This window comes from Pleuronectes platessa, chromosome 1 (genome assembly GCF_947347685.1).
Source record: "Pleuronectes platessa chromosome 1, fPlePla1.1, whole genome shotgun sequence".
NCBI classification, from domain to species: domain Eukaryota; kingdom Metazoa; phylum Chordata; class Actinopteri; order Pleuronectiformes; family Pleuronectidae; genus Pleuronectes; species Pleuronectes platessa.
The window spans coordinates 23,305,309-23,324,314 of NC_070626.1; the positions used below are offsets into that span (position 1 = coordinate 23,305,309).

Genomic DNA, 19,006 nt, shown 5'->3' on the forward strand with positions numbered 1-19,006 from the left:
AAAAAAAACATGCTGGCCTCCGTAGAGATGACCCGCTCCCGATGTAAATATAAAGTATTTAAATATAAAATGCCCATTTCTAGGCTAATGAAAACAACAATTTGTACAATTTAGTTGAAGCCTCTATTTTATATTCCATTTCTCCCAATAGATCCCTTTCACCTAAATCGTGCACACTGGACCTTTAATCCCCCCCAAAGAAACAAATTTGCCTCATCCAGCTTGTGTCCGGTTGGGAGAGTGGGCGGGACTCTGTCTACAGTTCACATTCCTCAATGACGCCACTTTCTCCTTGTTTGTGCGCCGCTGATCGCCCTCCATACTTCTGTGTGGGCGGTGTTGTGTGGAGCCACGCCCCCGCTGCTGCCGCTGCCGCTGCCGCAGCTGCACAGACTCCGAGGTCCCGCTTGTACTCAGCCAGCCAGCAGCGGCGGAGGTCGGGCCGGAGTGCGATCGCTGTCCGGAGCGCATAGATGTGCAGAACCCCTGGAATAACCGAGTGCTGGAGAGGCCGGAACCGAGCACCGTGGAGCACCGCGTTCTAGCCGCCGAAAGGGAACGAGCCACGGCCACAGCATGGCGGTGGAAGAGGAAGGTCTCCGGGTTTTCCAGAGCGTTAAAATAAAAATAGGTAAGAGCAACAAAACAAAAAAAAAATCCCTGCCCTCCCCCCAGTGTTAGAGGCTGAATGGATGGCTCCATATTAACGGGCCCAGGCAGCGAGGGGACTCAGATGTGCTGTTGTAATTCAAATCACACGCTCGCCTCCTGTAAAACTGGAAATGTGAGGGAGGGAGGTTTTGCAGTCCTGTGGGAAACACTGGGGATTTGGCAGCTGGCTCTTGGATCCACATCATGTGCGCTAGATGGGTTTACATATGGAGACTGGGGCCGACTGGCTGATCTTTCACATAAAGGCTTCCACAGCTGCACATATATCCAGATGCGTTGTTTTCTCTAATCTGCAGATCAGACAGAGCCCCTCACTCCGCCTCAGCTGCAGACACCCATTCATGCTATTGCACCCTCTCCTCTCTCTCGACCCCCCCCCCCCCTCCCCCTTAACTGCTTCATGCTCGACTGTCTTGCTATTGATTGTTAGCCTAGATTTCTATATTTAGATGTGTAGCTGGTCTCCAGTGGGTACCCCTGGTTTGTAGCAGGCATGTGCTGCATGCGAATCTTGTGAATGGAGCCATGAGTATGTTGGCTCCAGGGGAGAGGTGTCTTTTCAGAAACCACAAGAAATAAACCTCCCTGATGTAGAAGTAGAAAAATTGCATAGTGGAAACAGCACATTAATACAAATACTAACATAATCACATGTATCCCACACATTGCTATAGATATTTCTAATCCTAAAATAACATAAGACAGGATAAGACTTTATTTATCTTTCTGTGATTCCTTGTGCCAGCTGGCTCCAAGACTATGGTGTCACAATACGTAATAGAATACAGTGAATAAAACACTAGAGTACTAAGTCTAAAGTCTGAAAAGAGTAATTACGAACCAATAACAATAGAGAATAAAATAAGCGAGTTAAATGAGATAGTAAATACGAAACTGTCGCAATAAGATGTGATGACAATTGGAGTATGTAATGTGGAATATTGCAGATGATAATGACATTATTTGATGAAAAAATAGTTATATTACATGTTTCACATTAATAGTAATATTGCACTAAGCATACTATTGCAGTTGTACTGTATATAGTGTTGGTATTATTTATTATTATTAGTTACTGAATATCTTTTGTCCTCCCTGCAGAACGGGTGATGATAATAATCATTTAATATGACATAAGAAGGTCACCGTAAACTCAGTCTTCGGTAACATAGATATAGCATGTACATTATGGTTACAGCTAACTATTATTGTCATTAATGTGTGGATTATGCTATTCTGTTCGAGGAATCATTTTCAAAATGCGATCTGAGCTGTCGGACAACTTTAAGATTTTTTTTTGAATCCATCTGAATATTCAAAGCTAACTGTCACTTCCTCTGCGTGGGCTGTAATTGTTATCTCGGGTCACTGTGGGACGTTTGTGACTCTTTCTCTGACATCTGGCACTCATTTCATCCTGGCTGTGCTTTCTGGTTTGTTTTGCCTCCAAACATGCGACAGAAGGGATGAGCCGAGGGGAAAAAAATGACAACAAACAGAGACACAAGCTGTGGGGCTGTGCGGTGATGCCAGCCAGCATCAGAACAAAATACTCTGGTGGCCAGTTTTTCTTCTTCTACTGAGCTGATATAACAAAGTTAGGCCTTATTCTTAAGCTCCTTACCTGCTGTTAAATTCGGTTGAGCAGTCCCTGGCAAACAGCTGTAAGAAAGAACCAGCCTGAGTGGAATTAATCAGATAGCCCGGCCCCAGTGAGATAATATGCCCAGACATGTAACTCCAGGGAAAGTTGTAATAGTCAGATCACAAAGGCCTCATTAGTTTGCTGCACTTTGTGAATGGATGTTCAGTCATTCAGGGTCATTGAGTTCCTGAAACTGGAAACCGAATGACTGGAAGACCTTGTTCTGTCTCCCACTTGTTTTCTAATACACAAACCGCTTCAAAAACAGTGGTAGAGGAAGTAATCAGATCCTTTTATGAAGTCAAAGTACAATACCTGATTAGAAGTCATCCAGATGTGTCATGATCAAAACGGTCAATAGTCAAAGCATGGACCCGAATGACCCCTATATTAATGATATATAGCATTTTAATGTCGTAGTTTGTTAATCAGTGAGTGGATGCCTAAAGAACCTTTTTCACAATTGAATAATTGGTTCAAATGTACTATATGTAAGAATGTGAAGGAATTTATATGCTTTAATAGCAGTTTTTTCCTAATTTCCTACATTTTTATTGTATCATATAAAATGTTATGTATCAAGTGATGTGAATTGATTAGTTCAGTCATGTAAACTTATATTTTAAGATATAGTAATATGATGCTTTATAAATTCAATTCTTCTAAAGCACAGTTCATTCGATGCCTACAAGATTTGTCAATAACAAAGGTTTTCTTTATGTTACTCATAGCTTCACGTTTTTTCTCAAGCAGAAATGCAGACAAATCATCTGTCACTGAATTATAACTTTTAGATTTCCTGGTTGGTAGTAACGGGTCTGAGGGTGTAGATGTTGCAGTGTGATCAGTGTGTGCCTGGTGGCTGCTGTTCGCTGTGTCCAGACAAACTGGGATTTATTAATGGGCTGAACCAATAGCATGTATTGGTTGGCTTTGTTTTATATTAATGTGAATGAATATATTTGAGTTTGGACATTATGACACTCAATGACGTGACCGTGGACTTAACCACAAAACATCATTGATTAATTGAGGTGACAGATAAATTCATAAAGTAACTGTTATTCAGCCAGCATAGCTAATTTACAGCTGTTAAATAAGCATAGTGGAACCTCTGAAAAGTAATCTGGTAAAATTACTATTCAAGTACCTGAAATTTCTACATTTCTACATTGCATGAGTAAATGTACTTAGCTGCATTCCTCCACTGGAGATATGACTTCATATTACCGGGGACAATAGTTGTTATTATTAGTTATTTACGGTTGACTGACGTTCATTAAAAACATTCATGCTGTTGTCACTTCCAAGTCCAGACTCGGTCCTGGCTCCTCTGTACTGTCACAGGGTGACGACAGGCCAGTTCACATTGTGTGGTTACCTAGCAGCAGTCGTACTTGCTGTCAGTCTGATTCCAATGGCGCTCTGCTCCCACTGATGTCTCTGTAACCCTTGCATCACATTGTTTTCATGGAAGTCTTGTCCTTTGGCATGAGGCTGCGGTTGGCTGATGACTCAGAGCCGTAAATGTGTCACATATTTGTAGCAGAGAGAGACAGCGAGAGAGATATGGGGGGGGGGGGGGGGGGGGGGGGGTATTGGTATTATTGTTATGCTCCGCCAGGTGAGGACTCCTCTCAGTTTCCTGGAGGAACGCAGGATTTTGGAAACCGACCTGCAGGCCCCCGGGTCGGCACTGTCTGGGGGAACACAGGAAACAGGAAACTACCCCCAATTCACTTCCTGATTGGTTGGAATAGGCTACAAAAGAATTGTGTTTTTTCCTGCATGGCAACACGCTAATACAAAGCAGATGTAGTGGGACTCAGAGCGGGGGACAGAGGTGGTGTCTCTCACACAGGAGCAGGCTGGGCTGCGTCTGTCATAGCTTTGAGAGACGGGGGCACAGCTGGAGTCGGGACTTTGCCCTAATTAACAACAACATATGTCCACCGGACGTCTCTGTCACCGCAAGAAACACAGTTTGATCCCCACTCCTTCGAAGAGATGCTTTCAAATAAATGACATAAATATCTTATTTTCCACTGTGAGTTTATCAATGGTCATGAGCTCATTCACTGCAGTTCAAACTTAAAGCTATTCTCTAGTTCTTTACCTCCAGCAGCCCTGTGGAGCAATGTTTTTACTAGTGGGCCAGTGTTTTGTTAACATCTCACACATATATGACGACACACATGTACGTGCATACTCACATGTCACATTTGTTTATATTTCACACTATTCTGCTGATCTAGTGACCTGAAAATAGAAAAATGCTCCATTAAAGGCGATGGAAAAGAAAATATCAGGGGGACATTTCAATACCGGCACTTTAAGATGAGAAATAAGACCCATTCGAGATGCCTGTTACACCTGGGAGCTACACAAGAAAAATGCCACAGGGCACATTTAATTACAAATTTTAATAGAGAACCTAGTTTTTCCAAATATACCTCATGGGTAAATCTGATCGTAATAATAGCTACTAAGATGCTAATTAGAGCGGTTTGAAGGAACCAAAACAGTGAAGCTGTCGGCCAAAACAGAAACAGAAACAAAAACAGTTTAGCTTAAAGCTCCTCAAAAGCTTCTTAGAGATGAGAGGGAGCTGCGGAGCTTGGTGGTGATTATTCTTGAGTTTGTCACATTAACCTGTTCCACATTACACATTAGTTTATTTTATAATCTAGATGACATAATATGTATCTGTGGAACAATGACAACAAAATATAAAAATCTTATTGTTGGTTTATTAGCTATAGCTGCGTTGTCTCTGTGTAATTTGCTGTTTCACAGTGAATAGTTGAGAGCCTTCCAGAGCTCATTCGGTGCCTCTCACCCGATGATTTGTCCCAGGATAACTTATTGGATTGGCCTGAGAGAATATCTCCACCACACATGGCACCGCCTGGCCTCACTTCTCCTCGTAAGCTACTTGATCCTCTCCGCTGACGCCTGTGTTGGCGTGACACCACGCCATAGCGGCAACAAAAGAAAAAGTGTCATGTTTGAACGTAGTGGGAATAGCGCTCAATGGTTGAGTGGACCATGGTGCAAGAAACATTAGATTGCAGATCGCGTGGAGGAGGTGAAGGGCTGGGGGTCCAGGAAGCGGGAGTGGGCGGCTGAATTCGGGCAGCTCAGGCTGGATGACTCAGGCCACGGCGAGTAGCCTGGGAGGGAAAAGTCAGTTTGTAGTGACAGTGCCCCCCCCCCCCCCCCCCCCCCTCCCCCTTCCCTTGACAGCTGGCCAACAGAGGTTCCCAAACTTCCTCCCGTCCAGACTGAATAGGAGACATGGCGTGACGAGGAGGGGGGTGGGGGGATGGGGTGCTGAACGCTTCATCTGTGTGTGTGTGTGTGGGGAGGACTCCCGCTCTTATTTAGACTTCAAATTGCATTTAGTCGAGAGTAATAACAAGCTGCATATGAGGCTGTAATATAATGATTACGTCCTGTTGGTAATCAGTTGTCTGTGGGGAAAGTCTTGCGTATATTCTCCATTTTGTCCTCGAAGGCCGGGAAGCAGTTTGCTGTAAACATGTGTGTTGACGCAGAGCGCGTTTCGCTTCATGCCGCTTTAGGCCGGTGGAAATATCCGGGTTACGTTCAGCAGCTCTTCCTGCCCTCAGCACTGTGGGACAGAACACAGTACCAGGAAACATGGGGAGGTATCACCACAGGCCCAGCATGCAGGGTCAGCAGTGGTAAATAGAGGGCTGCGGAGTGCCGCTCCTTCAGGATGCCCTTCAGGTGCCCCGTGGGAGACGCCGACTCGATCCCTTTCCGGAACGACCTCTACCTGCTGGCAATGACATGAAGAGTGAAAACGTACACCTGGCTGCGCAGTGGAGGGAGGACTTCAAGTGTCAAGAAGCATGAGAAGCAGTTCAAAAAGAGAAATGAACTGCAGCAGAAAGTCGTTCAAAACTCCATTTCTGTAGGAAACAGCTCCACTCATGCTGATTAAATCAGGTTTTGCAAGCGTGTTACTCACCTCTGGCTACATGAGCAATGTCAGCTTGCCACATTACAGGGACTCGGCTTGCGCTTTCTTTCCTGTGATTGCAAAAGATATCATATCTGTCAACATTGTGTGTGCCAGGCCTGTTTGTGAGTGCGGCTGTACGGAGCACAGAATAAGGGCAGAGTTGACCTTACTCTACATCTTTAAGCGTTTACTTCTGGAAGTCAAAAAGTAAACAGAATGTTTTGAGAATTACGTGAAAGAGTGGGGGGGTTGTTGAGGTTAAACCATGTCCTGATCAGGACGTTCAGACCTGAGGAAGCAACCTCGTCCGCTCAGCCTCTCCTTGAACTTCTAACTTCCCTCATCTTCGAGTGAACATACCAGGTTTCAGATCACAAAGCTGATTGTCTGCGCACAGTGTAACTTCACTGTGTGTGCCCCGTTTGCCTGTTTGTGTATTTTACTTTTACTCAAGTTTTCCATTGAGTCTAACGAATCTGTGTGAACATTAGCTCCGGACTCCACTGGGCAGAGAGAGAGTTTGATCAGTAACCGAACACCAGTTTATCGCCTTCAGCTTTTAACTCTCATGCTGCTCCAGCAACTGTTGTGGTCGTGTGGAAACCTCAGCAGCTCAGCTGGTTTCAGTGGTGGTTTATTACTCCCCCTTGGTATGGCCAGCAGGGTATAAATGCTGACTGTGACCATCTATTAAACCAAATCAGCTGCTAAACCAGACAAATCACAAGTATTGACACTGACGCCGACAGGAAATGTGTGGATTATTAATTCCTGATGTGTTTCGTTTCATCTGTTTTGTGTTTGATGCATCGTATTCTCCAACTTTTTCTAGTGCTGAGAACATTATTAGAAAATTGTCGGCAAGATCCCAAAGGTTAATACGTCAGGCTTGATTAAAACTCAGAGACATGTTCCTTAATGATGCTGTTATGGTGTAGCTATCAAATAGTATCCTGCTCTCACGTAAATTAAACTTTAGTGAACCAGGAAACAAACAGATTCAGTGATTTTTGGAACTGTTTATGTCACATGAGACAGAGCTTCCATGAATAAATCTAAATAACCTAATAAGAACGCTGCCATCTTGCGATCAGCGAATGGAGCCATGGTAACGAGGTCCCGTCGATTCACATCCACGACCAATTGTGAGTCAGTCTCAGCTGTCAATCATTAATTAAACACTTAAAATCAAAGTCACAGGACCAATGAGCACTTGAATGTGTATGAAAAGACAAACCTAAAATGACAGAAACCATCTTCACTTTTTAGTCCTTTCTATGTCCCATCATCTAACATGGAGGACACAGGGTTAATTACCTATACCGCAGCCAGCCAACAGGTGGCAATCAATACGCTTTGGCTTCACTTTGTGGGAGAAGTTATGTTATCGAGTTTGGTTATGGTGATTTGAAGCCATAAAAATACTGACTCATGATTGGTTGAGCACATGTACTGGCAGGACCTTGATTCCACGGCTCCATTCCCCCGATCACTACTGGGCAGACTCTGGCCTCAAATGCAGAAGGGGACAGCGTTCATTTTTGGACAGTAGGAGGAAGTGGGGGACGCATCTTTATTAATAGTCTATGATGAAAATGAAAAGTTGCTCACTGGGCGCACAAGAAAAAAAAAAATAACATGTCGAATCCAGAAAGTCCCGTTTGAAAAACAGATGAATGCGTCAGATGCCGTAACACTGAGAAGAGACTGGATTTACTTCTCTGGAAAGTTAGGAAGGAAGCATGCGGCGACTCTGAGGGTCAAAGCAAAACAGCGAGTGTGTGTGTGTGTGTGTGTGTGTCTGTATGTGTGTGTGTGTGTGTAATGTTATTATGTTTCTTGATTTCCAGCGAAGCAGTTCTTGTTATGACTCAGTAGATGATAATTAACAGTGGGATTATATTGTACAAGTTTCACTCCTTGTCCTTTCTCACGGTGTCTCTCTCCGCATTACAAGCTCAAACACACACACACACACACACTGACACACATTGTCAGGGGTAACTGGGTTGTTCGCTGCTTTTAAGCTACATCTTGGATCCAGTCGAAATTCCATTCTCCTCATCTCATTTCCTGTTGTACTTTCTCCAAAGCTAACCGCTCTCCAGTTTTCTATCTGGCTGACGTCTCTCTCTCTCTCTCTCTCTCTCTCTCTCTCTCTCTCTCTCTCTCTCTCTCTCTCTCTCTCTCTTTCACACCGCGTCTCCTCGAATGTGTTCATGTCAGGGACGATTACGAGTCGAGCAGAGCTGGAGCTGAGTAGCGGAGGAGGAGGGGGAGGAGGAGGAACAAAGCTCCACGTTCACTGTGTCCATAATGGTGTTTTCAAACACTTTTGCTTCCTCATTCCCCCCCCAACTCAACTCACGATCAGGATTGAGACGAGGAGTCAAGTTTGTTAACGTGTTGATGTGTTATTTTTCACTCTCTGCCTCTCTGGGGTGATCCTCTTGTCATCATCAGTGCTCACTGCTCTCTCATGCACACCACACAGCGCTAACACACGTGCCCACAGTGTGTTTGCACTGTGTTGTTTTGCTCAGATACTAGGGCAAGATATTCTCCAAGGGCAGCTGCAGTGATGCTTGATGAAAAGAGAAAACTGCTGTCATTGCTGTTGTTGTTGTTGTTGTTGTTGTTGTTGTTATTATTGTTGTTGTTATTTTTTTGCTTGTTTTGAATCTTGAAGGACGGGAAAACACACCCCTCTGGAGAAAGTAAAAGAGGGAAAGATGAAAGAAGGGAAGCAACCATAAATAGAGTGAAGGGAAATTAAGGTTAAAGCTAATTTTGAAAAAAAGTTAAATGGACGAGGATGAAAAGAAAGTAACGAAGCAGAAGGAGAAGCAGGAGACAGAGAATAAAGTGTTTAATGGCAGGTTACTGGAAACTCACAAAAGCTTCTATACAAAAAACATCACTATAGTCATACTTCCCTTGAGCTGACAAACTCTCCAGTCCCTGCTTCTTATCAACTCGTCCAGAAATATAAGACGACTCTCTAGCACTTCCTTCTCCCCTAAACAGGAAGCTGCGAGATGTCACCCCTGTGTATAGTGACTGGGCTGATGCTCCTTGAGTCACTGGTTGTTTTCTATCTTGAGGCTGGATAAAGTACACCATTCTAGACTAATACAATGCTGGATAATGATGGGACAGATTCGGTTTCATACAGACGACCACCTGATGAGTGCAGTTGACAGACGGGATTTCATCTTAATCCAAATATAGTTTTTTTATTAGGTTCTGGAATTAGCACGTTCACTGTTTTTCTTTGTCAAATTATTGTAAACAGAATATCTTCGGTTTTTCTTCGCTGACTCGCACCAGTTACAGGAGTCACCTGGTTTTATTTAAAGTTTATGAACACGTGGAGGACTGCTTAATGCGTAGTCAGGTTTCTGCTGGATTCCTCCAAACTGTAGGTCTGGCGACTTGTTAACTTCAGTGTGTTGTTTTATGTTGCGTCATTTTTTTAACACAGAAGATGACACCTTTGGCGGACGTGCGCCGAGTAGATCTTGCACAGAGAACCCAACACCGGGATTAACAGTAAAGAAAATAGATATGATAACTTAAAAAAGAAGAGAACACAGTTAAAACACTTACCCCCACATACAGACAATAATAACAATTTATACAGATAATATTAATAATAATAATAATACCTTTATTTGTATAGCACTTATCTAAAGAAGTTTACAAAGTGCTTAACAAAATCCATGGCAAGTAATTGAAGGATATGAGAGGATTTAGGGTTAAAGTTCGGGAATTTGCTTGTTTACTTGTTAGCGCTCCCTCTTCAACCGATTGGATGACAAGACTGATCAGTTTTTTCAGTTTACACTTGCGTGATATATTATTATAACTCATCTCAGCATGGTGGAAGAATTATTCATGCTTCCCTTCAAATGGGAAGACAACTAGACGTTCACTGTATCTATGGCAAGATTTACGCCTCTGCAAGTTGAGTCACTTAACACACACACACAGTAGTGCCATGATATTTTGGTTACCTGGATGATGGTGCGTTCCAGTCATGGACCACACATGTCATGAATAAGAGTTTGGAAGGAACTCAGGAGTGGGTCGGGTGAACGAGGAAGATAACAGGAGATAAAGTAAGTGTTGGGGAGTAAACGAGAGAGAAAAGAAGAAACAGGAGGAAGATCAAGAAACTGAGTGAAGTGAAGGGATAACGACGTAGATAAGAGTGACTTATATCATTGATCTGCTCTCACACGTAAACACACAGTCTGTAAAAATAAATCTAAGTAATAGAATGTGCACCATGTTTTCCAACTCTTTAGCGAGGGAATGTTGGGTTGTGAATTTTTGAAAAGTAAGTTTGTAAGTATCCACATTGTGTGTGGATTGTCACAGTGTCGCCCCTTAAAGTAAAACAATTCAACAATTCATAAGTCTCATGCATTACGGCTACTGGAGAGCTCCTCTTTAGTGACTGGCAATTTGTTGTTGCTGCAGCTTGAAGTAATGTATATTACATTTTCAATAAAATACACTGTTTCCTAGCAACATAATCATATTATGTAAATCCTATTAAGCCTTTACAATCTTGTGTTCCAAATTAAATATAAGGAGTTACGAAATTAAAAAAAGTTTTTAATGATATTCTTTTTTTCCAGTGCTGTATCAGACCCTTACTCATTTTCATGACCCACAGACACTTAACCTCCTCCTGAAAATCATTAAACTGAAACAATGCAAGTAGGATTGGAAAAAAGTAGAATATTAGTTTCAATTTTACTGAGCTTCAAACCAAAAATGTGGGGGAAGGCCACAGAGAGTTTCTGTTGGCAAGTAGCAGCACCCACCCACTGTCCCATGCTTTCATTGGGAAGAAGTCACTCATTAAAAGCCAAATATAACAGTACAAGATTTACCACAGCTCAGCTTGTTGTCTGAATGGTAGCATCCGATTCCTGTGCAGATAATGGAGCGTTATTGGAACAAAAAACTGACACAATATTGGGTTAACAACACACGTGTAACTATATACCACAAAGTCCTGAGTGTCCCCAGGGTGAAGAGAAACACAGTCAGGGACATGGCAGTGACTAACATGGATCCACGGCTTCATAATGGAGAATATATTGCTCCTGTGGGATTGGAGCATGTTTGGTGTCAGGTGTATGTGTGTGTGGATGTGTGTTTTTGTGCGACCTGGTGTGTTTGTTTGTCTCGGTGGGTGGTTGGACCACATTCTTGTGAAAGGGAGTGCTATCTGTCACACACATGTGATGAACAGATTGAGCTTCAGCAGGATTCAGGAAATGTCCCACGCAGATTCTTTCATTCACAGATCTGATAACGCACACACACACACACACAGACACACACACACAAACACACACACACACACACACACACACACACAAATATACACACACTTGTTATATTGACATTCATTTGTGTTTCCGAGAGCATGAGTTGATATTTGTGTGTCCAGTGAAAAAATACCCTGATACATTCAAAGCTAAAACAGGTGTAATCTTGCATAACCCTTTTTTTCTACCCCTTTTTGATTCTGCCTACTTTCAGTGTTCTTAAATAATTCATCATTTATAGCAGTGTGCATGAATAAACATTGCTTACAACAGCGTCCCTAAATAATATCTGCTCCCTCTCCTCCTGTTTCTTGTTGTAGGAGAAGCAAAAAACCTCCCTCCTTACCCGGGGCCCAACAGGATGAGGGACTGCTACTGCACCGTCAACCTGGACCAAGAGGAGGTGTTCAGGACCAAGATTGTGGAGAAGTCACTCTGGTAAGCTGGGGGCCCCTTCACCCATTTGCTTTCTTCCTCATCCTTTCACTGGGTAGATACAGACGTGGGCAATAGTGAAAGTCAAATGAAGACTCAAGGCTGATATATGGCGCAAACATGTAAATATAAAAGAAAACATACAAGTTATATTTCCCTGAGAGGCTCAGAGAAGCTTTTCTATGATAAACTATATAGATAAATATAGACACCACTGAGCAGCTACAGAATCGCAGACTGCATTCACTGGCTCGACCAATCGCGGTTCAGTCTCAGCTGTCAATCACGAGATCTCGCTACGATTTGATGGCATCAAATAACTGATTAGAACCAAACTTACTGGAAAAGTAAACATTTGATACATCAACAACTTAAAGTGACGGAAATTTTTTTTGTGAAAAATGAATTTCATTTTGGGTTTGGTCCACGTGACATCTATCAACATGGAGGAGGCAGGGTTTCTTACCTATACTGATGCCGACCACCAGGGGGCATAAAGATGATTTGGTGTCACTTGTGGGGACTGTAGTTATCGTAAATTTTTATGGTTTGCATTTACTTACTTTTCTAGAAGACAACTCTCAGGTTTTATTCCTCTTCTTGTCAACACCTGATTCAACTCAGTTACCAATTGTTTCTATTCATTATTTTATTCTACTTAAGTTATCAATCAGCTAGCCTCAGGCCATAGAATGTATATAAAGATGGAGGACACGTCTCCTCTTCCTGCCACTTTTCAGAAATGAAGTCAGGATACACAGCTCAGCAGATCCAGTATTTTATCGCAGCATTACTTGTAGATCGTGTTCGTCTGAACAGATTGTGACTCTCTAGCCTCGAGCTTTCAATTTTTTAGTCCGGGTTAATGAAAAGCTCATTACAGCACAAAACTGAATTAGATTGATTCAAGCGCCTTGTATTTGTGGTATTGTTTACGAATGCAGTCGGGTCTCTGTCTGTCTTCAGGGCCACTCAGTAACTTCTTCAGTTACTCAGTAATTGTTGGCGGCGGCCCCGAGGCCTCGGCTCACGAGATTCTCATTGCTGTGATTTCTATGGTCGTGGTTTAGGTAGCGCTGTGTGCGGCGGTGGACGGACCTTCCAGCCACTGGACACAAACAGGCTTATTGTTGTAGCAGAGTCCACATGACTCATGGCAAGATGGGGACACATGTGGTCTCTATTTTAGGTTCTGTCCGGGTGGAAGGCTTCTGTCTGTGCTGTTTGCTTGAAGGTGAAATTAAACCTGAATGTTTCAGTAACCGGGACAAACAGAACAGACAAATGTTCCAGAGGCAGAAACAGTTTACAGATTAACCAATCAAACAGTGATAGAGCGAGCACAAGAACAATAGGGCAATCACACAACTGATTATTATGTACTATTATGTACTTATTATGTACACATGTAATCATCACACTGAGTACTGCGGCACACAACTGTGTTGATAGACAGGTTTATAACAGGTCACATATCATTTCTTGCTCATTAAGAATCGTTAGGGATACAGAACAACCTCAATATAAAACTGTGTTTCATAAAAGACTGTGAAGGTACAACCACACTGTAATTATTAAATAAATAAGTAATTATGTTTTCTGGAGCACAAATTTTCGGTTCTGAAATTGTTTTCTAATAGCTTTCTCACTGTTATGAAAACTTCATATGTAATTATAAGGTAGTAAATCTTAATATTCAGATGCTGAATTCAAAATTATGTGATAAGGTCTCTTTTTTTCCCATACATTTGCGATTTTGGGCTGTGTAAATAACATTGTAAACAATATGTTTCCCGATCTGCATGCTGCTGCGTTCAAAACATATTACACACATGTGACTTGAGAGGATTTTGTTTTTATTTGAAACATCCGTCTTTTCATATAATTAGCAGCTTAATTTCTTTGGGGGATTTTTGTTCCTCCCACATTTCTTTCTTCCCTTCAAGATGCTACTTGACTTCTTTCAGCTACTAAATATGTGGCACTTCATTAAGAATCCTTTGAGTGTGACATGCAAAAGAAGGCGGAGCAGACACAACCAAACAAGATGAAGAGGAAACACCTGCAAGCTGCCAACAGTTTCCTGATGAAGCACATTTAATACAACATTTTGGTCAAAGAGTAACCTCAAGAAAGGCCTTTGAAAACGCATGTGGGAGTGTTTCCTTTTCTTCTTTAGTTGTAAAACTGAATTTGTGGTAAAAACATGTTGTATCAGGCGACAGATCAAATCTAATCTCATCTGACTTGTGTCTCCTCTCCCCCTTCAGTCCGTTCTACGGGGAGGATTTCTACTGTGAGATCCCACGAAGCTTCAGACACCTCTCCTTCTACATCTTCGACAGGGACGTGTTCAGGAGGGACTCCAGCATCGGTGAGCAAACAGCTGCTCCGTCTGTTGTTTTTCACACCGGGGCTCGAACGCAGCTTGCAAGATAAAATTAGATTTGCTTTATTCATGTTGTGTGTTTGGAAAGAGAAAATAAAAGCCTCAACAGGCTTCTTCACCATGATTCCACAGAAGCTAAAGCACATTGGGGGGCTTTTTAGAATTTTTTTTATAAACAGAGTAGTCTTGCAATTGTGTTATAAAACAGCGGCGTTCTTGTTTGCGTGTATAAATTCTGTTTTAATGCAAAGAAGCTACAGAAAATCAAGGTAAAAGCAACATGTAACAAACACTGAAATGTCTGATTTAAAATTTCAGCTTCAACATATCATTTAAAATTAATAAAATCTAAATACTAAGCTGCTCTGCTGGTTGCTCTAGCTTTGTATTAAACAGCTGACAACATATTTCACAAAGTGGAAAAAAGTTGTGTATCTCTTTGAGTGTGGACGGATGTTTTTGTTGGTATTACAGGGTGGGGTAGTTTCATATGGTGTGTGTGTGTGTGATTGTTGATGTGATTAGTGACCGCAAACTGCTAAAATCTTTCTTGGGTGTGATTTGTATCTTCAACACCATCGCTGGTCCTCTGTGTGTGTGTGTGTGCATGGGTGTAACTCAGTTTCAGAGTAGACATGACAAGGTCATTTCCAGTTCACTGACTGTGACTTTGCCAGTGTTTCTGCACCAGGTGCATGCATGCAAGTGAGCGGCATATGGATTAACAGTAAGTGATCAGGCATGTGAGCTTGTGTGGGTGTTTGTTGTTGCTGGCGTCTGAACCCTTCTGGCTTTTTAGGAAAATGTAAAAGCACGTACGTGTCTTCATCTCATTTATCTGTCTCGTGTGTTACTGTGTGTATAGGCAAGGTTGCAGTGAAGAAAGAGGACCTGCAGAAATATCACGGCAAAGACACCTGGTTCCAGCTACAACCTGTCAGCGCTGACTCAGAGGTGCAGGTCAGTACAGAGAGAACGTGCACACACACACAAACACACACACACAGACACACACACACACACACACACACACACACAATTACCCGCACAAAGCATCTTTCGTGATCTGAAACAAAGGGCTGTTTTAAGTATTGGAAATTAAATTCAGGTAATGTAAATTTACTGGTATCAGAATATTTGTATCGACACCCACACGTTCTAACTTCCCTTGCCTGCAGTATATGCACAAATGTATAAGTGTGATAGTGTGTCTGCAGGTTCATGTTTGCAGCGGTGCAGACCCCTAACAAACAAAGCATGTGTGCACCTAAAACACCTGAGCTGCAGGTTCAAAGTCACCTGGCTGCCTCCGTGTATACGGTAAAAGCAACAAGGTGTTCACCCCCATCACAGCTCAGTTTGTCACCAGCCGATCAAAGAGGGAGATCACAACTTTCATAAAGATCACTACAGTTTCTACATTCTCACTGGTCATTCATTAATGACAGTTGCTTGTGATAGAAGGTGAAGTCCGTGTTTGAGTCGAAGGTTGTGCTTTTAATGTGGAAAGTAACGATAACAGATTATCGTGGAGTGTTACAGAAATACGTCCTGTAAACACAGACTAAAGCAAATCGTACCTTATTGTCCTGCTGGGAGACAGTCCTGACTGAAATGTTAATCTCAGATGTAGATTGTTCAGTTTCAGGTTCTGATCTTGCACGTGCTGCACAGCGACACACAGAGTAGTGACCGGGTGTCTTTTCCAGTTTCCTGTTGATTTTCTAGCGTGCAACTATTTTATATTGTACAAACTCTTGCTCTACCTATAGCCAAAAGTGTGTAGACACAGCTCTGCATGTACTCTTGGTCTTAGACTATGATGTAAACAGTTTTGACTTAGCCACTTAGGGCCCTGTCGAGTATCTTTGCTAGTTTTGGATGCAGTTGTCATTTTCCTGCACTTGTGCAGCATCTGAGCTCACATGGCCCTGCTGGTCCTGATATAATGGATGGATTGATCAATACAAACCTGGTCTGAGGTCAGTGGCACCAATGGTCTTCCTCTGCATTCGAGCAGGTTTGTTTCCTCTGAAGAGAAGCCATCTCTCCACCAAGGTGTAAGAGCACCTGACTTTGAAAGGGGACAAGAGATGGCACTGTGAATGGTTTATTGCACGTTCCATTAATAATTAAGAGGCAAGTGAAGACACCTTTTTTCGCTATTAAATTAATCAAAGTGGCCTCGAACACATCCTTGCACTCTGCATCTGCAAGGTTGAAATAGAGCGTGCACCATTTGCACTTCAACTTTTGTCTGACTGTCTTCCTTGGCTGCACACACCTGTAGTCAGAGCTGTGAACCTGTCACACTGTCGATGTTACTGATATAAGATGTCACTTTCGCCACAGTTTACATCGGGGATGTTAACTGAGGGTTTGCTCAGCCACGAATAAACTCAGTGAATATAACGGTACATTCATATTAACAGTTACATAAAATACCCTAAAGACAATCTGAGTAATCTCAATCTGTATTCTTAGCTACAGGCAGAACTGTGTTAATGTTGACATTAATGATCTAAGGGGTTTAATTATATAAATATTCCAGTAATCAGCTATGGAGAGCTGTCCTGTTCTACATGCCTATTCAATACATCAAATATTTTACACTATTCACTATTCAGCAGTCTCACTCACCCACACACACACATGCACACACGGAGAGGATCGCACACACCCAGCAAATGGTGCCCCCCCCCCACACACACACACACAGAGTGAGCGACACAGTAAACAGTGAACAGTAACATCTGCAGACAGATGGGTGTGTGTAGCCCTGGAGCAGGGATCTGAGACAGAGACACATTCATCCGAGGAGCTGGGGAGAGGAAGGATGTGTGAGACAGTGACAGAGAAGAGAGAAAAGCGAGGGAGAAGGATCAAATGAAGTAGGAAGATAGAGTGTCTCTCTTCTCTTTTCAATAGAGGACGCATTGTTTGACCTGTGCGCACATGTATAAGTGCTTGTGTTTGTTCCCTCTGCTCGAACGGGCCCCGAAAGAGCTGCGCCTGTGAGTGTGCATACTGATGCTGTTAATTAATGGAGCTTTTCTCGACAGCTGCACCGCTACACTGTCATTATGTCATTAATCCAATCACTTCAGAGGGGGAATAACTTCAGCATGACGCTCAGGCTCACAGAGACAGTGTCTCTGGTGTCGGAGGGATGCCGCCATTTCTTTTATGTGTGTGTGTTTATTTTAAGGAATAATGTTTATGTTTATGTTTAAGATTTAATGTTTATCTGTCAGTTTTTTTGGCTCAAAGTACAGACTATAGAACAGCATTTGGAAAACAGTTTCAACTATATCCAACCTTATACAATATATACAGGATATAAGATGACGGATGGACAAATGGATACAGTATGCGCTCAGGTTTTCCTTGTGACTCTGTATATATATACATATTTCCGTAACGCTTTGAAATAGTTTGGACTCAAGGATGAACTGATTAGAATCAGGTTAAAGGTCAAAGTCACTGTGATGTCACAAGACAGGTTTTGCGAACATGATATCTGAGAATCCCCTCGAGGGACGCGTTAACTGTGACCACACATAACTCAAGCAATCCTATGCTTATTGTGACAACATAAACTTAATACCGTCTATTGAATCCCTTCAAAGTCATGGAGTTGAAACCCATTTGGTTATTTTCAATGAAGACTGGAGAAAGTTTGAAAGTCTGACATCTTCGATTGGATTAGGTTGCGCGTTGTTGTCAGGCTCGACTCTAATGCACATACACACTGGTGTTAGTGAGTGGTTCTCACTGGATAGTGAATGTCTTCCCGGTCACTGGGCACTTGGCCGTGTGAAGTGTTCTTAATTAATCGTTAACAACCAGAACTTTGAACTGTGTGTTATCTCATTGGAAAAATATGTGATGAATAAAAAAGTGTATATTTGTGTGTGTGTGTTGTGCAGGGAAAAGTGCACCTGGAGCTACGTCTGAGTGAAGTCATCACCGACAGCGGAGTCATCAGCCATAAACTAGCCACACGGTGAGGAACACACACACACACACACACACACACACACACACACACACACACACACACACACACACACACACACACACACGCACACACAATTGGGACAAAGACAAATTTATTTCCCACGCCCTGCTGGTTACAAAAAAAGTCAGAATAAAAAATATACACTTAAACTTGGAAATACAGTTTTATAATGATAACAGTGGAACACTAACAGTGTAAAGCCAAAGATTATAATAATGAACAAAAAGGTTAATCCACCCACTGCAAAGGTCGGGAAAGTCTGAAGTGTTGAGTTATAAGCAAACAAAAAATTCTGTTTATTCAAAGTTTCCCACCAGAACGTAGTGAGTGCATCAGGGGTGTCACAATATGAAACTCACACCAAAACCACAATACAACTGACGTGGTCTTATGTTGAAATACAGGATGACGGAACCATGATAGATTAACAGACTGATTTTGGTGATAGCATCGTCTTTTGGGATCTCATTACTTTAGTCACTAAGAAAACAAATCCCCCGTGTGT

At 42.4% G+C, this 19,006-nt stretch overlaps 1 protein-coding gene across 1 annotated transcript in view; it reads left to right on the forward strand.

The window, feature by feature from the left end:
• Window positions 1-394: 394 nt before the first annotated feature.
• The window catches only part of rasa3 (RAS p21 protein activator 3), a 35,359-nt gene continuing 16,747 nt past the window's right edge, over window positions 395-19,006 (forward strand). The window contains exons 1-5 of the mRNA XM_053421651.1: window positions 395-631; window positions 11,977-12,094; window positions 14,362-14,465; window positions 15,346-15,440; window positions 18,410-18,486. Coding sequence (XP_053277626.1) covers window positions 577-631; window positions 11,977-12,094; window positions 14,362-14,465; window positions 15,346-15,440; window positions 18,410-18,486 — 449 coding nt within the window. The 5' untranslated portion in view covers window positions 395-576. The remainder of the gene's footprint in view (window positions 632-11,976; window positions 12,095-14,361; window positions 14,466-15,345; window positions 15,441-18,409; window positions 18,487-19,006) is intronic.